At 42.8% G+C, this 21676-nt stretch overlaps 1 protein-coding gene across 11 annotated transcripts in view; it reads left to right on the forward strand.

Moving 5' to 3' along the window:
* Positions 1 to 21676, forward strand: part of NRXN3 (neurexin 3) — a 1564009-nt gene that overhangs the window by 421123 nt on the left and 1121210 nt on the right. For 6 of the 11 annotated variants that reach the window (XM_073895663.1, XM_025869532.2, XM_073895666.1 and 3 more), the window contains exons 5-6: positions 13084 to 13385; positions 19233 to 19394. In XM_073895663.1, coding sequence (XP_073751764.1) covers positions 13084 to 13385; positions 19233 to 19394 — 464 coding nt within the window. Of the gene's footprint in view, positions 1 to 13083; positions 13386 to 17302; positions 17327 to 19232; positions 19395 to 21676 lie in introns of all 11 variants that reach the window. The other 5 variants (XR_012379101.1, XM_073895668.1, XM_073895661.1 and 2 more) reach the window with 1 other exon arrangement.

The raw sequence follows: 21676 nt of genomic DNA on the forward strand, positions 1-21676 counted from the left end.
AACCTGTGGTTAAAAAATTATCACTGATAAATCTTAACTAGTATTGCTGGGAGAAGGTTAGGATTTTGGTTTTATTGACATCAGAGCTGTAAATATCCATTGTAAAAATGGCTATACAAGCTACAAAACTACTTGAGTGTCTATTTCAGAGTCTTATAATCTCAGTTTTTTGTGTTCTTTTTGATCATAAGTCAGCTAACATTTTTCTCTTCTGCAAGCCCTGAACATATTTCTGACTACAGCTTTGGCTGTCTTAACCTGGAGTCCAGCTGTCTGGCCCTGGAGCTTCAGTGAGCTTGTTGGGGGTGATGCAGCATCTGTAAATGGTTTGTGAATCATTCTGACTCAGAAGGAGGGTTTCCATTTTAGATTCAATGCGTCAAAAGTGGATTTCCTTATTTATGCTCTCATAATTCAGTGGTTTTTGTTTTAGCATTTATATATTTCCAGTGTTGCAAATGTATAGAATTCCTACAATGTTTCTTAGTGTTCTTATGATCTGTATTCATAACCCAAAGTGTGTGCTTAGTACATCTCCGTGTTTGCTGAAAACCTAGCTTTGTTGGGCAGATAGAGGTTCCTATAGAAGCTGTAGGAGGGTACTTTACAAAATTAGATAATGTACATGAAAGTGGTTTGGAAAATGTGACATGCATGCTATGCAAATGTGTGTGTATTTTTTAAAGAAGTGAATAGCCCATCTCCCACAGGAATACTATTGACAGAGGTCTTTGCAAAGATACCCAGCCCTCACCAGGAGGCAGCATGACCTGGTGGACAGCATATAGTGTTTGGAAGTTGACCTTAGTTTGTATTTTGGATCTGCTTCTTATTAGCTGTGGTAGCATATAGTTATTTCACCCCTTGTGAACCTCTGTTTTATCATCTGTAATGTGGGGCTGGTCAAACTTTATTTCACAGGGCTTTTGTGAGAGTTGAAAAAGAAATATACCAAGTTATCCCAGTGGAAAAGCTCCTCTTTCAGGTGACACATGAGCACAGATATGTTATCTCTATTAATAATACATTGGTTCTTATGGTAAGTGTTTTAAACTCTTGTATCTTAAATCATCAAAACAGGTCTTGGTTAATTTTTGTCAAACACTATATAGATAGTATATTATGGGGCCTCTCTTTCTGTAAAAGCCTGGAACATAATATAGGTTTAAGAAATATTAATTTCCTGCCCTTTTTATACTATAGCAAAAAAATCTTCTACCTCTAAAAAAGACTCTAGATGTCTGAGATGAAGAAATGACAGTGAAGTAAACACTTTCTTATAGCTTTACGCAAACTGTTGGTACTAGAATTGAATTTGCAGTCACTAAAGATTTTCTCCTTTATTTAGGCTTCTTAAATCAGGTCACTTGATTTTTAAGTCTGCCTACATTTTAGAGAATTTACCCTCCCCCCACCTTTCAACATACCCCATCTTCATCCACCCCTGGGTCAGATTCTTTCATTTTAATTACTTTAGACCCAGGGCATTGTCCCTCTCTTCCTGGGAGCCCTGGAATGGGGAAGTTTTAATTTTTATCAGTATCCGCCCCCATCTCCTCCATTGACAGGGTCATTTTCTTGGGAGGAAAAGGAGATGCACGCCTAGCTATAAATAAAAAGACACGGCACAGGTTTCCAGGATTTGTATGTGTGCATTGGCCAAGTTCCCCAGTTTGTGTCTCTGAACAGGGTTTTAATCACCTGGCTTGTAGTGCTCAGCACTGAGAGCTTTAAGAAGTACTGCAGAAATGGTAGATTAGCCGCATTTAACAAAATAGAAAGTTTTCATTGTGTCATAAAAAGCCTTATTGATCTCGTCCAGGCATTGACTCCAAGGCCTTTTAACAAGCCCCTCTGTCTAGACTTGTAGGCTAGAGCCACAGTGCTAACAAAGGAGGAACTGGGCGGCCGGCTGCAGGGGGAGGCCAAAGGCATGGGCACAGATTCAGGTTTCTCAGTGGGGATTTTCTTAAAGAACTAGGATTGTTGTATTCTGCTGTTGGGGGGCGGGAGGGTTGGGAGGCTTGCGTAGATATACTTGTGACATACCCTGGACTCCCCTGGGTCACCTCTCAGCACTTGACGTTGAGCGCTCCCTCAGTAGCAAATTCAGGTGTTCTCTGTTCCTTGGCTTCCATGAGCATTTCCTTCCTTTGTCCTGAGGAAGCCAGACTGAACCTTCTGAGCAGTGGGTCTCCAGGAATGGGGAAGGCAGGGAGGGGGCAGGAGGAAGAACTGGTGACGTTCAAGTCACTGTGATCATTTCAACTGCATTTCAATTTCAGTTCCACCTGTCTTTATTTAACACGTTCGGGGGTATGTGGGAGATTTGGAAAACATGAAAAACGGGTGCTCACAAGAGATGATTGAAGAGTTGACATCAACATGTAAAATAAACAAAGAATCATTCAGGATTTATTAGGCCATTAGGTGTTTCATCAGAATCATCTGCAGAGATTTCACTTCTTGTAATAAAAAGCATGAAATATTTCAAACATATAGTCCCTGTAGTAGAGGATATTATAAACATTGGTTTAGCTATTCCACAGCTTGAACAAATCTTAATGTTTTGCCATTTTTGCTTTATACCCTTTTTGTAAAGGCTTATTCTTATTTGAGTACATCTCTGGTTCCATTTCTTCTCTCTCTCTCTCCAGAAGTAAACACTACTGGAAATTGATGTGTAGATTGCTTCTGTGTTTTTGTATTCTTGTTACGTATGTACAGAGCTGTAATATGTAACGGTTAGTGATCAGTGTGTGTGTGTGTGTGTGTGCATGTGTGTGTGCGAATTAGTGGAGGCAGTCGAATTAGTGGAGGCAATTATTGGCCATCCTCTATATATTCTGGGAATATTAGATTCCCAGAATATTAGATAAAATATTAGAAGGAAATATTAGATAAAAATCTTTAACACCTTATACTTCCCTGTTGATCACCCAGATGAAGCGTGGCAGTCTCTAGATCACCTTTCCTGTTCTAGAAACAGGAACCATCTGAGCTCCTGAAATATCTGTAGGAAGTTTCACATAATACCAAATTGTCTTATTTTCTCTGGATGCTTAAAGGTGGATAGTGTCACCAGCATGATGATTTAGATACAGACTTACTGAGGCCGGAGGTCAGTTAGAGCATCTTCTGATGCCAGCAAGATGATTGGTTATGGAGGATTCTTGTTTTCATCTTGGGTGAAAGAGATTTGGCAGAAATAAATATTTTAAAAGTCCATATGAGTTTTAAAACCCATATTGATTGTTTCTAAATGTCTTTTTTTTTTTTTTTTTTTTTTTTTAGAGAGAGCCTGAGAGCAGGAGGGGGGTGCAGAGGAGAGGGAGAGAGAGAATCTTAAACAGACTCCCTGCTGAGCATGGAGCCCTACATGGGGCTCGATCTCACGACCCTGGGATCATGACCTGAGACAAAATCAAGAGTCAGACACTTAACTGAGCCACCCAGGAGCTCAGCTTCTAAATATCTTAATATCTGTGTGAGTTTTCCCAAATTCTGTGAACCTTTCATGACTTTTATATTCCTTTCTGAACAGTATGTGTGGGTACAGTGAGTATCTAATTTGGGTAGCAGTTAGGGTCAGTATATGTGCCAGTGTAAAAAGAAAAATCATTTCAGATGACCTGCTTCCTGCTCTAGAATCACAGTGGATATTTCTCATTGTTAGGAATTCTGTTTGTATCAGAACTAGTCTTCCATCCTCTCTTCTCCAGCTTTTGTCCCTACTAATTTTTTTTTAAAGATTTTATTTATTTGAGAGAGAGAGAGCGAGAGAGAGCATAATTGGGGGGAGAGAGTGAGCATAAGTGGGGGGAGAGGCAGATGGAGAGGGAGAGGCAGACTCCCCGCTGAGCAGGGAGCCCGATGCGGGGCTTGATCCCAAGACCCTGGGATCATGACCGGAGCCGAAGGCAGATGCTTAACCAACTGAGCCACCCAGGCACCTCTATCCCAACTAATTTTTTTTTTTTGGTCCTCTTCAAGTCCATGGACTATATAGTCTTACAAAGAGACATTTGGTACTCTAGTACAATTGCCTTAGTTACTGTGTAACTTTGAAAAAGAAGCAGGTTGAAAAGAAAACATAAACATTTAGATTATTCTTTTTGGACTGGTCCAAGGGGGTATGTAGATTTGTGAGTGTGTGTGTATTTTCTGTAATTTTTTTTTATCCCAGTACTTCAAATCTCAATCTACCACTTATCTCCAGGAGAGCAACCAGGGTTAAATTCTTCTCCATTATAATCACCTGTATCCTCCATGTAACTTTAAGAAACGTATCTTAGTAAACACTGTGGCATAGAGCTGGCTTTAAAGTCATTGCTATAATTGATATATTTACTTGTCATTGACCTCATGTTCTTCCAGATGTGTCTGTTATCTTCCCAGAGTGAAAGCAATCCAAGGACTGGTTGTCTGAGGTGACAACCATAAAATTCTGAATCCATCGAGGAACAGACACAAGAATCAAGTTGGTGGTCAGGTCAAGGATCCAGACACCAGTTTTCTTGCTGGTAGAGTTGTTTTAGAGAATGTGGCTTTGATCTGCAGCCAAATTGGGCTTCCTTATGATTTTTCCCTTGAGTTAAACTCAACCACTTAGCCTTAGGGAGAAGAACTAGAAAACCACAGCCGCCTTCTGCAGGGGAAGACTCTACTCTGATAGGTTTGCTGCATGGGAGAACCTAGAGGAGAACTCAGTTCTTGGAGGAAAGACGGATCTGCAGGAGAGAGAAAGACAGGACACATGGGAATAGTGACCCCCTAATTAAGAAACGTGGACCTCTATGGGTGTCAGACCCTTACTCTGTCACCAAGCAGATGAACCACTTCTCGTTGGAGGAAGTAAATGAGTAAAGGAGAGAGGGTCCAAGTGTTACTCCAAAACCATTCTGTCCTGGAGAATGGGGAGGAAATATTCTTGTGGATTTGTAGGGACAAGGAAATGGAGTTCCCTCTACAAGAGAGTGTACTGTTTGTGTTCACTGCATGTTTGATTGACCTACAATTAAAATGAGTCCTGTCAAAAAAAAAAAATGAGAAGCCTGTAGTGGAAGAAACATAATTATAGTTTGACTCCTATGGATGAGGTAGTTAAGTGAAAATAAAATGTACAGCATTTACATTAATTATTTTAAGTGGGTAGGCAGCCATATACAACACAACTACCTCAGGCCATGGTTTCTTAGCAATATCCATTCTACCTTGGAAATGTCTCCTGTATCCCTCTTTATCACTTTAGCAGTTTGTCCACTCACGGAACCTCCAATACAAGGTGGGTATAATTGTGCCACTCCCAAGTGTCAGTTTTCTTCTCCTCTGTTGTTCCTCCATCCCCAGTGCCTCAAGATATGGCAGATAAGGCTCCGGCCTCATCCTGAGCCTGAGCTTATGTGCCCATTACTCTGCCCGTTATGCATTGAACTTCTCACCGTTCCATGAACACCCTGTGCTTTTCCAGTAAATACACCAGTGAAGATGCTGTTTCTTCTAACTAGAATTTCATCCCTTTTTTGTATGGTGAACTCTTACTCATACTTCAAGACACAGCTGAAGTTTGACCTCCCGTGTGGAGTCTTCCCTAACACTCAGGGTCATTGATTCCTTCTTCTGCGTGCCGATATCACCTGTGAAACATTTACTCTGCTGAATTGTAATTACTTGTTTGTGTCTGCGTTCTTAGGGCCGCCGCTGCCGCCAACAGCTAACAAGTCTGTGTCTGGGAACTGGGTCATGGACTTTATCTGATTGATGTTTCACAGCAACCCTATGAGATAGGTACTCTGGTTATTCCCATTTTATAGATTAGGAAACTCAGGGATAGGGACTAAGGGTTCAGTAATGAGCTGAGGCTTCATAGAATTAGGTAAGTGCCAGAGCCGGCGGTCCAACCCAGGTCTATCCAGTTCAAAGTCTTCATCGTTACCCTCTACATCATTAAGTCCATAGTCCCACTACACTCTGGGCTACAGGAGGGTACCCAGTTTAGCATGAGTCTAGGTCAGGGCCTGGCACTTAGCAGGCATTTGAGTTGTTTTAGCTTTGCAGTTTCTCTTCTTCAGTAAAGTATCAGCTAATTATTCATATTCACAGGGTTGCTGTGCGGCTGAAGTGCGTTCAGCACTGGGCACATCACGTGGCACATAGTAGGCACCTGTACATCCCTATTCCTTAAATGAATGAACAGGAAATTCAACGTTTATTGTAATGCAGTCGAGAGAAATGCCTGTCTTCAGGAGGCCATTAGCTTTCTAGCGATTTCAGTGAAGCGTGATTTTCCAGGCTATTCTTTTGTGGACTGAGGCAGCTTCCCTCGCCAGGATGCTAGCTGTTTATTTTCCAAGTGACAACTTGATTTACCATTTTCCTTCTCATCACTTTCAAGAAGCATCTGCAGGCTAGTGAGTGACCCAAGCAGCGTGGAAAAGTCCACTTATTTCTCTGTTGCATCTTTCCTACCGAGAGTCTGAGGATAAGGGTTGGAAATGGCTCCGGGAGGTCAGATTTCCTATGTGTTTTCTTTTGTAGTGCAGGATTGCTCATAGCGACACAGTTTGCTGTCTGCTGGTACACTCTGCTTTTGAAATACCTGTAGGATGGGATGTGGCAGGTGAAGGAGTCACCGTTTCCCCTTGGGGATGGCTCTGCGGTTGGAGCTATCCGAATGCTTTGTTTGCCCCTAAAAGACATTGTAAAGGGAAAAGGAACAGCAGGAACCAGGACGGCACCTCCTTGTATAGTTTTTTTGCCTTTCTTGCTCTGCGTGTTCCTCCTCTGATTCTAGCAGGCAGTCCCATTAAGGGAGGTAAAATAGAATCCGCTCCAGTAAAAGGATTTCTGCTTCTCCCTCATTTTTGCAAATAGGGTGACCTCGCGGCCCAACCGCTAACTTGGAGGTTACCCACAGATCCCTTAGAGGTGGGCGTTCTTGCTCTGGATGTTGCCTGCTTAGCAGGTCGCATGGAAAGGGAATGGGGTGGTGCAAGAACAAACTCACCTTTGCCTCATAACTTGTTCCTGGGGTAGCCAGCAAACTACCCCAATGGCTGTGTCAGCTCAAGGCACCTTTCCGAACTGAGGGGATATGCAGCGTCCCCAGGAATGAGCAGAGCCGTAGTGGAATTGCGGGCTTCTCTATGAATTCATTTCTGCTTTGTGTACCCCCTGCTCAGGGCTGCTTTTGTCACCATCAGGACTTTTTTTTTTTTTGGCCTGGGAAGGAGTGGCTGGAAGAAGTGGGTGATGTGTCAGTTTATACTTGGAGAACCTGAAGCTTCTCACTGCGGCTGCCCCACTGGAGGACGGACAGTGCCGTCCGTCCCTGCTGCGTTCGTGCAGCCGGGGAAAGGCATCCGCAGGCCGGCCTCAGGACAACAGGCCATCCCTTTGTCTGGCAGGGAGGGCAGCAGCCCTTGTCTTCTGGTGCCTCCTGAACTCCAGGGTGGGCCAGGCCAGGGTAACCAACGGGGTTATCGGTGTTGGCGCCACACTGCTGCTTGGAGGCCAGTTGAAGGGCGAAGGATTCAGAGATGAGAGCAGTTTTGCCGGTGTCTCTGAGGTGCATCCTCAGGAAGCTGGCTTCCACACTCCCTTTCTGGAACACAGCAGGTGTTCTGCTCAGGGCCAGTGGTCACAGCCACTCCAGAGGGGTTAGCATTTTAATCGGCTCTTCTAAGTGGTGTGTAAAAATTCCATTTCCAAGGTCCTTTGTTGGAGGTGAAGAGTGTGATCTTCCCAGTTTGGCTTTCTCCAGTCTGCTGCTGGAGAATTTTGGGATAGAGCCAGCTCCACTGTCCGTTCCTCTGCTTGGGCTCTTGCTGCCTGAGTGGATTCTTCCTGTCATTGTCAGTGGTTTCTCCTTTTGACAGATTGAACTTCTTGTAGTTGTATGAACAGATGGGGACTCCTAGGCCCCTCTTCCTCTTGAGAGTTTGAGATCCTGGCAAGGTAGTGGTATGATGTCGTAGCAAAAGCAATGCAATGGGAATCAGGGAACTAAGGTTTTGGAACTGGCCTGAGTGCTTTTCAGTGTCTTGGATAACCCATCTAAACTACATGCCTCCAGATCCTCCATTGGCATCATCCCAGCAAAGTGACCTCGTGGGATGTTGAGAGACTACAAATGTGACTAAGAAAGCATTTGGAGATATATGACATTTAAGAAACTGTGCACATGTATTTGCAAATGGACCTAGAATCCTCCTTTACCCATGCCTGACGTGTTCTCCCTTGAGGCCTTTCATGTCTAGCGTTCTAGCATCGTCCCTCAGTTTTTGCCGCTGGTCCTTGGTTTTCCATGGCTGCATTTCGATTGTAAGTGTGCAGACTCTGGCTTCCTCCTGTGGTTTTTGATTTGCCAGTACCTCTGCCTCTCAGTTTCCTGGGTTGTCTCTCCTAAGAACCGTTTGCTTCCACTACTGCCCAGCAAAAGGCAAACCTTATTCGGGAAGGGTATCAACATCCAGGTTGAACCAGTTCCCCCAGAAAAGTAGTTCAAATGTGTTCTCAACCTTTTTTTTTAGATTTTATTTATTAATTTATTTGAGAGCAAGAGAGAGACTGTGAGAGCGAGCACAAGCAGGGGGAAGAGCAGAAGGAGAGGGACAAGCAGACAGCGCTGAGCACGGAGCCTGATGTGGGGCTCTATCTCATGAACCTGAGATCATGACCTGAAATAAAATCAAGAGTAGGATGCTTAACTGGCTGAGCCACTCAGGCGCCCCAGTGTTCTCACCTTTTAATGGGGCTCTCTGCCTTCAGTTCACTCTTCTGTTCAGTTCACTCTCAACCCAACATAAGTTGAGTTGCAAAATCTTTTTAAAAGATTATGTGATCTTTTAAAAATACAAATCAGACCCTCCATCCTTTCAGTAAAATTGTGCCGTGGCTCCTCATAACCTTCAGAATAAAGCCTGAATTTCTTGATCTCAAAGCCTGAGACATCAAGCTCTCAGAAACCACAGGCCCAATTAAACAGTGATATGCATTTCTCCACACTTCTTAGATTGCATGGTAAAAACATATTACACTGAATATTTTAATCTGCTTTGCAATTTCTCAGAGAAATGGAGATATTATTATATAAATCACTAGTTGGATTTTTTTTGGGGGGAGAGAGTGGAAAATAGAATTGAATAAATGCTTGTTAATGCTATTTATATATAGTGCTTGGATTTACAAGCCTTTGAAAGATCAGTACTTTACATATCTTATACACACTGATGTAAAATCTTGGGTTATACATATCTAGATTGCATCTAGTGTTTAATCAATTGGACACTTACAAATAATGGGGAAATGATTTGTTGTCATACAGTTGAGCTCTGCTTTCCATGCAGTGAGACTAACATTTTTATTTTAACACTTATGCAATTGATTGTAAACTTCGGGGTGATATAATTTAAGTGGATCTAAACAGTCCATTAGCCATGTCAGTGCGTGCTCTCTTGCCAAGTTGGAGCTTTATGCTAAGCTGTTGTGTACTCTGTTACATAATCCTCTGCATCCATTGTCGCTACCTATTTTGCTTGAATACATACAAGGTGACTGCATTGTCTCTTCAACCTCCTTCTCAGTGTAAACACTAAATATAGAAAACAAATTGGGGCAATATTACATTTTTCTAATGGAGAGTTTGGAGAATTGAATGGGCTTAGAAATGTGTTTGTCACTATTTAGTTTTGCGCCTTTTATTTCTGTTCATTATCAATTTAGTATGGCTTTCAAAGTGATAAGACAGTGCTTAAGCTTTGGCTACTGGAAGGAAATTAAGAAAGATTGGGATCTTAGGAGAAATCAGTTGTGAGATTATGCAAAGGAATGCTTTCTTCAACGTTCTTACTCTTTTCTTCCATGCCCCTCATTTGCTCTTTTAAAGACCAGGTCAAGCACTGTCAATGCCTCTCCTCCCCACACAGTCAGGAGGAAGGTATCCCATGCATTAAAAATGTTACAATTTGGCTTATCTAGAATATGAATCAGAGAGTAGCTTTCAGGTGTCTTGTGTGTTGACATGTGGAGGAGATAGCAGCATCCAGGGTGATGCTGCTCTTGGTAGCCTCCTCCAGCTCAGGGAAGAGGCAAACCGGGAAAATTCATCATTGAATGAAGAGATTGGGAAGGTTGTGAACGGTTACAGCATTTTCCTTAGGTTACTTGCAAAGGGACGCACTCAGCTACATAAAGTCTTTGTTGGTGAATTTGCATGGAGATTAGCATAAATATGCATGTGATTTACATAGACGATTTCTCATGGTTGGTTTTATTTCCTGTTTATTTATTGATATTCTCTTCTCTACAATGATGTCATTTTTCTTCTCTGGCCTCCACATAAAACAAGTTCTATTGCTTTAAACACACCCAGAATCCAGGGGGAAAGGGGAACATTAATTTTGGTGAGTAAGTGTGATTTACATAGGGTAGGGGGGGAAATAAATTTCTGGCTCAATTTATCCAAGGTTTGGGATGGTTTGCTGTTTAGTAGAGTAGGAACAACGTGCTACATCCAAAGTGATGGGTAAAAGGATATTTAGAGAAAAGTCCAGATAGGCACTAGAAGTCCAGAGTAACACCAACTGTGTGGTCTTGGGCAACACTTGCTCTTAGTTGTCAGTTTCTTCCTTGTTAAAAAAAAAAGGGGGGTCATTAAATCAGATAAGCTCTAAAATCCCTTATAAGCTCCAAAACTTATTATTTTTGCATACTCCTTGGTTTAATTACATGACAAATATTAAGCCCCATATAGCACATCAGGTAACATCCTGGTGCCTTACTGTTCTGTATCAAACCTTTCCCCTTTGAAGGGTACTCAGTGATTAATTTAAGCATCTTTTTAGAGGCACTCATTTCCTTGTTCATTTTTCTCAGTTCGGTGGGCACATAAGGTCTAACTTAAATGTTTACAGAAGACACCCATTATTATACCACATGTGGCACCAAGGACAGGCATAGCAGTTGGCTCTGTGCGCATATGTATCCATAGGAAAAGAGTGTATTGGTGATAACTGAATTTGATTTGCCATCCTTCACTCTAGGTCAGGCTTACCTCCTGGTCTCCTAAACAAAGGCTCATCCAAATGCATTTTAACACAGTCATTTCTTCAGAAATGAGAGAAGAAATGACAATAGACAGGGCACTAGGGGGTTGGATACATCTGTTTCAAACATATAGATGGTATCAAACTGCTGCTCCATGATTTTTTTTTTTTTTTTGGCAGTTTTGGTAAAAGGCATCAGACATGGGTTATGTGCCAAATAGTGCTTGCTGAGACACTTTGGTCATTTATAGGTGGACAGATTCCTTTTGCTTATACCAGTGTGTGTGTGTGTGTGTGTGTGTGTGTGTGTGTGTGTGTGTGCATGTGCATGCATGCACACAGAGATAGGCAGGTAGACACATCATTGAGACCCTCTGAAAACACAGGACAAGCCTGATCTCTTCTTTCACTCTCTGGAGTACGAAGTTGAGGTTCATGTTTTAAGGCTGTCATGATTCTATAATTAGTTTAATGTAGACTGTAGTGGGTGGTCATCTCTCCCATATGATGAGTGCTTCCTCTACAGTTCTTACCTAATCATGAGAATATATTTATTTTATGTAAGTGACTTACCAAGGGCTGTGATGGTTGAAAGGTTCTAAGTTGAGGTGGAATTGACTTTGGTTACGAAGGCTGAAGTGTAGTTCTAGAAGAGAAAATAGAACTTGCTCAGCCTTATTTTGTAACCGCCCCCCTGGCCCCATAATGGGAAACTGCCTATCCAACCTTGTATTGTTGCCCATTTTCTTTCATGATGAGGTGCTTTTGCTAGCTTTTGGCCAACCCTGATATGCAGTAGGCCACTCTCAGTCAGACTGCCTGTCAGGGGGACAAGTGGGTTTTGAAGTTATAAATTACATCAACAAAAAATTAAATAAAATGTCATTACCTTGATAAATACACCTTTGAAACTACCTGGTAAGCCAGGTGCACACTTAGAATTTTTGGATTCCTCAGAGTTCTGTCCTGGGATATGCTAGTGCAGGGAGAACCAGCCTCTCTGGTTGTCAACCTGTGGCCTGTCCCCTTCGGCTCCATCCTGTATCCACAAGGGCTCTGGTATAAATGCACGTGGACGCCCATGTGGCCAAGCTCTGTCTAACTCCCTGCAAAAGGTCCCCTGTTGCTAGTTCTCAGACCCTGAGGTATGCACACCGATGGCATGATTTGCTGTTGGAAAATGAGTCCAGGGCAGAGCCTTGCAGAAGCCCTGGAAACAGGCCTGGGGCTCCTTGGGTAGGGAATTAAAGGATCCCATGGTGTGGCCTTGAAGGAGAGTATACACTCCAGTGGAACGCTGTCTTGATCCTGGATGTTCTATAGGATGGTCCGACCAGGGCCATCTAAATTGGGAGACCCTAGAGCAGAGATCCCTTTGGATCGAAAGGGAGCTATTGCTGTCTTGTCAAAGCATATCACCAAATTCCATTCTGTCCCCTTTCCCTCATCTGCTTGATCACCTTCTCAGGTCCAATCTCCTATTTAATAACCCTGTCACATTCCACTGGGCTCAGGACTCTACCATGGAAACCAAAGTTAGCTGGGTTATTGATGGATGGAAATTAGAGCCAGATCTTTCAGGGTAATTGATTTTTAGTTATTGGTCAATAAAAGGTACCTGGAGCTAAAGAACCCTTTGTCAGAACAGTTAATTTTCCATTCTACACCAGCTCTCGGACAAGCATTTAAAAGCCATCATTGAAGCAAAAGCAACGTAAACCTCACTCTACCATTTTGCATAAAATTTCCCTCTAGGTTTTTCTCTGGGAAAATGGGAAGGAAAGGCAGCAAGCTCTCCTATGCCATTGCGTTGGTCTTCCACCCTTGTGAGGATAGATAGCTCCTCGGCAGTTAGTGTCTCTCGTGGTTTCCCTAGTACTTAGACACAGGTCCGGTGGAAGCGTTGGAGGGAGCTCATGCGGATAGCAGCTCCCTGGCAGGGGCATTGCCCTGGGGGGCCAAGTTCTCTTTGGTATTTGCGTACTCCTGACTCATGGCAGTCAGGTGGTGACTGCTCCCCTCTTTCCTTTTCACGCAGCCCGAGAGGAGAATGTGGCCACTTTCCGAGGCTCCGAGTACCTGTGCTACGACCTGTCTCAGAACCCGATCCAGAGCAGCAGTGATGAAATCACCCTCTCCTTTAAGACCTGGCAGCGGAACGGGCTCATCCTGCACACGGGCAAGTCGGCTGACTATGTCAACCTGGCTCTGAAGGATGGCGCGGTCTCCTTGGTCATTAACCTGGGGTCCGGGGCCTTTGAGGCCATCGTGGAGCCAGTGAATGGAAAATTCAACGACAACGCCTGGCATGATGTCAAAGTCACGCGTAACCTCCGGCAGGTAATGGCGGAGGGGAGAGAGTGCCCGGAGGCTCCTCTTGGGTAGCGGGGGAGGAGGTTAGTGAAGCAGGTGCTGGACGAACTGGAGAAGCGTATAGATATAGCTTTGGATTTGTTGAAGCCTAACGTTCTCCCCAGTCTTTGCAGTTTCACAAGGAAAAATTATGAAAATATGTTTCTCCTCCTACTTCAGTTCTCCACTTACGCTTGTTTTTTTTTTTCAGAAAAAAATTCAGTTGTGTAGATAATAAAAGTAATAAATACTTTCCTTTTATTCTGCTTTCCTTTTTATCATTTTCTTAACTACGTTTGAATCTTGTATTATTGTTAAATTCAATTAGGGACAGCATTTTGTTTCTGCAGCTTGCTAGATTTTCCTCATTTTCTGAATATATGTTTTTCTTTTTAGTTAAGTTAGCCATTGTCATGATGCCATGATTTTAATTCTTTCCAGAAAAAAGTCTTCCTTTTTCTCGTCCTTTCAATTTACTGCCCCTCCTCTGCTTTCATTTTTTTTTTTTCCTGCTGTTACGTTAACCTATAGCCTTAGAATGAATTAGCTGGAATCTTTCTGAATTCCTCTGTTTCTCTGTTCCTTGGTGCGGTGCTCCTACTTTATTGCCCCTGTCTCTACCTCGGAGGCTCTTCAGTTGACTGGGAGGCCTGGAAAGTGGAAGGATCCAAATAAAAAAGTCAGCTTTGGAGCAGCCTTTCCCGGTTCTGTTCGTGCTTGAGAACTCCCATCGCTTGCCGATTCTAAGCAGGCAACTCCGTCAGGTGACAACGCTCTCAGGAAGCCTTAGCCAAGTGAAGTTGTTTTCAGTCTCACAATGAATAATAATAGTCACAACAGTAATAATAGTAACACCTCACCAGCCCACATCAGTGAGGAAGAAAAGCATTTCCTATAAAAGTCAAGGTCTGTGCTGATGCCGCTTTCCGGGTTGCTATTTGCACTTGGTTTTTCTCCTTGTGATTTTGTCATTAAACCCAGTTAGACAGGGTTCGTCCTTTATTAATCAGAAAACATTATGCAAATTTCCAGAGAGTGCTTAGTAGATTTTCTTCTGCAATATGATTGATTTAATGCCTTCTAATGTAAATATGAAAGCGTAAGAACGGACAAGTGTTTGCATATGTTTTCTGTTTGATAAAAGGGCGACTCCTTAGTATTGCTAAGTGAACAGAGAAGGTTCACAGGTGGTGGGAACACACAATATTCAAAACACCCATTGTAATGCTTAAGTATGTTGAGGAAGCCACCTGGTTGGGAGATGCTCTTCTATCTGTGGTGATGTTACCAAATCATAGAAGTCTTAGAGCCCCCGTCCTCTTAATACCCCTGGACTGGACATTTTTGAATCACTGTTCTGTTTTTCCACCAAGGCCAAAGGATCCAATTGCTAATGTTTTCTTTAATAATCCCCCATCCATATTTACTCAGCTCAGCTGTCAAGAGGGCCCCAGTCGAATTTCCATTTGCTAACATACAAGGGCATGATGTGTTTGAGTTGCAGAGACTAGTCTAAAAAGTAAAATATGACCAGTTTTGGCTGGCAGGTACACAGTAACACCCTTTAGGCTGTAGGGGAGGGGAGAATTTTCATACATGATGGGGGAGCAGGGTCAGGCTGTGATTCTCACCAACCAGTCTGTTTCTCTGGTTCTCTCCCGCTCCCTGTACTTCCTTGCCATTCTAGAATGATTCCAATTAGCTGGAGAAAAGCTCACTTTTATTTCCACTAAAAACACTTTTCTAAAATAGAATTGGCCCCCAGTTCCATCCTTTAAACTGAGTGGGGGATAAACCAAGCTGTTCTTCGAACATTGGTTGTGCTGTTTTAGTCAGAGCAAGCAGAGGAGAGCAATCCTGGAGGGTTTCTCTTCCAAGCTCTAAGACCCAGCTCCCTCGGTGCCCTTGGACAAACCATTTAACCTTGCCACACCACAGTTTCCATTTGTGAAATGGTGATTACAACCGTCCCCAGCCATGTGTGGTGGCTAAATATGCAAAGCACCTTATGTTCCAGAAGGATTATGAGCTCCTCCATGGTCTGGGTGCTAGACTCACTGTGACATGCGCACAATTTATAAGCTGAGTATTCTGTTGTGAAGGTGACTGTGTCTCTCTGTCACCAATGCTGCTGCTAAACAGAGCTCTCAGTTCTGGACAAGGCGACAGAGGCCTGAGGGCATTGGGGGACATTTCTTGGCAGAGGGAATATGAATCTCATAGAGAAAGTGCCCCTAAAATTGGTCTTTAATGAAATCCCGACTGAATTTTGCATCCAAATACAATTTATTAAAAGAGAGGGAAATCTCCGAAAAGCAGAGTTGATTTTGCAAATGTAATCCTTTCAGTGCTGAATCATCTAAGATTATTATTTTGACCATTAAAAATACATTTATAGCATCTTCTTTAGTTCTGTAGGAGACAATTGAAGGGGCTGGAAGGCCCTGTCTATTTCAATTAAACTGTAAATTGCTTCATAAATATTTGATAACAAGCTTGTGACTGTCTCATCTACTTTTTTGGTAAGGTCGAATGGTTTCTGTGGCAAAAACTCATCCGAGGAATGCTTACTTGGAGTTTCCTGGAGTTTTCATTACTAAATGGAGCAGAACTCTGCCTATTTCTTCCTTCTTGGTCATCTACTCATGGTTCTACCTTTGAGCCAAGTCAGGACTGAGGCCAGCTACTTTACTGGGGCTTCTGATTAAAGGAAGGAATGTGAACTCTCTGTTCCAGACTGTCACTGGGATTAGGGACCAAGGTAGTGATGCGTTTCTCTGGGTTTGTTTTTGGTCTTGTTTTAAAACCCATGACCTTGAACATGGCCCTCATGTGAATTGCTTTACCTCTAATGCCACTTTAGTGAAACCACAAACACAAAACTGGGGTTACTGATCTTCCAGCCTTCCAGCCTCCCAGCTCAGGGTGTACTGGCCATTTAGCATTTGAAAATAGTCAGAGGAGACAAATTGTAGGGCTTCTTTAATCATGTTTAACCTGCCAGTCCTCTCTGTTATCCATACAAGAAATTGCTTAAAAGCTTGAAAACCATTTTCTAAAAGGGAATGGGGGGAGAGCGATTCCAACGGGCAGCATTCCGGCAAAGAAAACAAAACAATAACTACATTGGGAAATAAAGAAGACTCCCAACTATTTTGATGCACTCTGACAACACAGTTATTGTCGACCAAGAGGAAAGCAAAGAGGAGAATGTCCCTCTCCAGCTGCACATATCCACACAAAATGAAGGGAGTCATGGATCTTTAATCATCTACAGAATAAGCTACATCATGTAGCCTTCCTATGCCAGAGGTGACCTGTACATGCTTTACGTTTTTTTCGTTGTTCTATTGAAAGTCATAATCATCCATGCATGTAGTCAGAGTCAGATATCAAAAAAAAAAAAAAGTCCCCAGAATATTGGTATTTTAGCTCTAGCTATCTATCTACCTACATGTGAAATGATAAACTTTAGCGGTGTTTTCTTTCAGGATAGGTGGGCTGTGTATGTGCTAGAGGGTGGGAAGGGAAAATGGTGTTCATTCAGAAGAGCCCTTGGAAAGTAAGTATGATGCTAATTCTAACTGGGGTGAGGTCCGGTCTGAGCGGTGTTTGGAAGAAGGGGGAGTTCAATGACAGGGTGGATTGCAGCTCTTTTCCTGGCTCTGCCCTAGCTGCCAAGGTTTTCCATAGAGTCCTGGTCTCATTGTCTTCCCCACTCTCTTTTTCTGTGTCGGGTGCCTTTTTTTTGAAAAACTAACACAAGATCATTCATGCAATGTGTCATTTTACTAACCGACTAATGTACTAACACCCTAACGACTCATCTTTGTTTTTAGTTTTTTTAATTAACAATCGTTCTGTTCACAATTTTTAATTTCCTTTCTTCCCCCTTTTCCGCAAAGCACTCAGGCATCGGACACGCTATGGTAAACAAACTACATTGTCTGGTAGATATCATTCTTATTGTCTCTTTTTTTGGGTTTGCCGTGTGTTGCCCCCCTTTTCCTTCCCAAACCCCCCTTTTATCCTCCTTAGACTCCTTTCTTCTTCTTTTAAAATTTTTTTGTTGGATGAAATGCAAGCCTTTCTTTTTTGTTAAAAAAAGAAAAAAAAAATGGAAGGGGACGTGCCTGTCCTGGAAATGGTATTTGGAGGAGTTTGGTTGGGACAGTTTCCTTTTCTCCAGTTTGCCTTTTTTTTCCCCCCCAAAAGTATTTTTTTAAAGAAAGAGTCCCCATTTAGCTAAATTTGTTTTGTTTTGTTTTCTTATTTTGCAACTTCCAAGTTACAGACTAGGGCCAATAGGCTTTCTATTGAGGACTTTCTTCTTTCTGTGTCTCCCTGTCCCCTCTCACTCTCCCTCCTTTCTCTTCTCTCCTCCCCACTCCTGAAGCCCATTTTTCTTTCCCTTTGGTGTGGCCATGGGCTGCCACAGGTGATCTGGGGAGGAAAGTACTCTATTTCCTCTGTTCTTCCTTTCCCGGCTTTCACCTTATTCCTCACCGTGGCCAAAGGGAGCTCTGCCAGTGTGTTCTCCGTACAGACTCTGCATGGCATGTTCCTGTCTCGTGGATTTCCCCATGGACATCAGAGTTTGTCCCTCCATTTTCCTCCTCATTACTAACAACCTGTCAGTCATCAGCCCAGTTCCACACTCTTCTCTTTCTTCATTTTTGTCTCTCTCTTCTTCATTCTCCTCTCATCCTTCACATATTTTGGGGTTGGGTTTGGACTTTTTCTTTTCTTTTCTTTTTTTTTTTTTTAGTGAGGGAGGTGGCAGGCAGGGGAAAGACAACCCTTTAGTTTTGAGTGGTTTGGGTTTTTTTTTTTTTTTTTTGGTTGTTTGTTTTTACCTCCATCTTGTGTTCCACTTTGTTCAGTGCATGTAAGTGTGAAGTGGATTTTGATTCTTCCCTTTGGTTCCTCACCCCTGCCCACTTCCCTGCCCTTTCTCTTCTGCCTTTTCTCTTGGCTCCTGATGGTTTTCGCATGGGTGTGTCAGCGTATGGTGCGTGCACGCTTTGAGGCCCCATCTTTTCTCTTTGCCCTCTGCTCCTTCCATGGATGTTGGGCGTGTGGGTGCTATTTCTTCCCTGTGGGCATTCTTATTATTTTTATTTTGGTTATTATGCCTCATATTCTTTTCTTTTTGTTAGAGTTGCCTTTTTGGTTTGGGTCATTTCTCTTTTTGGTGGTGGTGACGGCAGTGAAGGGAGGGCAGGGGTTGGTGTCCTGGGGGTAGTCCATGGCATGTACCATCCATGACATATCAAAAATGAGACCCTTCTCCTTTCCTCCCCGAATGCATGTTTGTCAGCGTGGTGTGAGCCCCCAAAGAAACGAATAAAAAAGAAAAGAAAAAAAGAAAAGAAAAAAGGAAAAAAAAAACCATCCACCACCAAAGACCAACCCTAACAAACTCCATTGTCAAATGTCTCCTTTGCTGTTTCTCACTACCACCATAAATAACAGTCATTCAAAAAATAAACAATCATTTTACCAATGAACTGAGACAAGTGATGTCGTCTGAGGATAGTTCCATTTTCTAGCCTGACTGAGTAAAGAGTGCAATGGGTAGAGCAAGTTGCTCATCTTGGCAATTCCCCCAAAGTCTCCCGGGAGTCTGCAGAAGAAAGCTGGAGGCTTGGGTTGCAGGGAAGGCAGACCAGAAAATGGAACTTGGCTGCGCCTACCAAAATCAACCAAATTAGAAAGAATACCTCACCAAAATCTTAATGAAAGTGATGCCACAGGTAGGGGAAGCCACCGGATTTTGATAGGACTGTAAAGTCATTGTTGGGATTTTTCTTTGTCCCTATGTCCCTCCACCAGGTGACAATCTCTGTGGATGGCATCCTTACCACGACGGGCTACACTCAAGAGGACTACACCATGCTGGGCTCGGACGACTTCTTCTACGTGGGAGGAAGCCCAAGTACCGCTGACTTGCCAGGCTCACCTGTCAGCAACAACTTCATGGGCTGCCTTAAAGAGGTAACGGTCACATGCTCTCTTTAATTCGTTGACTGTCTCAAGAACAAATGAATTTCCAGTTCAATGAGGGGCTCTGTCCTCTAATCCATTCTTTGAGGCCATAGGTTGTAGCAAAAAAGACTTTGGACTTGGAAGTAAGGTCCTAGGTTTTGGTTCCCGCTTAAGCTGGTTGCATGACCTTGGGTTTGCCACTTAACGTATCTTGTGATTCTGTTTCCTCATCTGCCCAATGGGAAACTGTATCCCACAGGTAGAGGTGCTTTATAAATTAAATGAAATAACAGAGTTGAAAGGACTTTGATATCACAAGAACTACACCTTGTAAAGTTTGATTTCCTACTTTGACTTGGCAAGTAGGGAAGCTCTAGCTAAAAGTAGCTCAATTTGTGGTTGTGTGTCTTGTCTAAAGCATAACATATGTATTATTTTACCTTTGCCAAGCTTGGTGTTCCCAAGAGTCTCATTATTTGAGATAAAGGAAAATTTTCAGAATGTAACATTAAGGCCCAAAAGACTGGTTTTTCCTTTTCTTTTTTCTTTTTTTTATCCCCTGAAAGCTAGCAGCTGTGAGAAAGCAGTGGGGCTTTGCCATTACTCATTTATTACTGTTGTAGCTGATGTGTTGAGACCTCTGTCTGAGAGCAGAGGAGCTTCAGTCAAGTGTAAGTTCTCTAAGGTCAATTGTTGAGGCAAAAAGAATCAGACTTGATTTGGTAGAGTTCTTTCAGAATACTCTGTCATCCGAGCTGTGAACTGCACATTTTTGTTTAAGCTAAGCTAAGACTGATTGCCTGAGATATCTCTACCCCCTCCCTGGGGAAATTCCTTGAGAAGCTAATAGTGTTCTTTCTTGTAGATAAAGATCCCTTGTGACATGTTATGAGACTCCTCTCAGGGCAAATGTTTATTCTGATTATGGTTATTTGAAATTTGTTGAACATCGGTTATCATACAAGATGGCATTGTACATGCATGCATTCACGCCACTTGACTGTGAGCCATGTCAAAACAGGAGTTGGGTCCATTATGCCTGGTATATAGTAGATGCATAATAAGCATTTCTGGAGGGGATGCATTTATCAAGTCATCATTGGGCACCGTGTTTGTATTGTAACCGAATTTAGCTGCTCTTTCCAAGCTGTGGTCTCCGTGCTTGAGGATTTTATGATCTAGGAAGGGAGATGAGATCTGGAGGTGAGCGAGTACAGCTCAGGACACTCAGTGTTCAATGCCACAGAGTAAATGTCCTAATTGAGTAGAATTAGAGGAAACATACATTTTAGGGGGAAGTCTGTTTCAGAGAAGAATTGATATTTGAGCTGGGCCTTGAGGCAGTAAACGTGTGTGAGTTGAGAGGAAGGGGTAGGAAAGAGAGACGTGACAAAGGAGGGAAAAATCCAATTACAGCTCTGTGTTGTTCTTGGTCTGAAGGACAAATTATGGAAGAGAACCCCAAAAGGGCTTCCCTCTTTCTGCTGGACATTAGCTAGCCTTCCACCCGCTGCAGGGATGCCAGTGGTCATTCCTGACAGAATTGCAGGAGACAGAGAACACTTTCCGCTCTGGGATTTACTCCCATTTGGATAGAAAAAAGGTATAAACTGCTCAGCATCTAATGAACCCTGAAAGACGCTTAAACAGTGTTAAATCACACACACTGGCATTGTACTCTTGTCAGGATTAGATAGGAACATTCTGCTACTACGGACGTGGCTCAGGAATGAGTGAGGTACTGATTGCTGTGGAGAGCTCATCCATTTTTTGGTAGTGAAACAGCCTTGAGCGCGGACAGGATTTCTCCTGGACAGGATCTAGGGTGGCCTCTAGAACTAATTTTCCCCTGTACACAATTATGTTGCACCATCTCTCAATTATGTATTTTGAGACAAAGAGGCAATTTCCCAACTGCAAATTATCAATCAGGAAGGATGCTCCTGAACATTTTGAAACAAAGCTCATAAAAACACAAAGGTATCTCTGATGGCTCCATCCACACACAACCTAAAGTGAATAAAATCTGTATGCACACACACATGCACATGCACACATATTGCCTGGGTGTAGAGAGCAGAAACCTTCAAAAGCTCATAAAAAATGTTACTATAAGCTTAAAAATTAAAGGCAGTTCTGAAAAACAGTGTCAGTAACAGAAATAATTAGTACTTAGTAGTAAAAATATATACATAACTAGCAGCATAAATCTGCATTTAAACCCAGATCAAGTCAGAAAAAGGAAAGTCCAGCCCATGCTGGGGAAAACGGTAGGCAGAATGAGAACTCCG

The sequence above is a fragment of the Callorhinus ursinus genome, unplaced genomic scaffold, assembly GCF_003265705.2.
Source record: "Callorhinus ursinus isolate GAN/ISIS: 27379988/994484 unplaced genomic scaffold, GSC_fseal_2.0 scaffold8, whole genome shotgun sequence".
Taxonomy (NCBI): domain Eukaryota; kingdom Metazoa; phylum Chordata; class Mammalia; order Carnivora; family Otariidae; genus Callorhinus; species Callorhinus ursinus.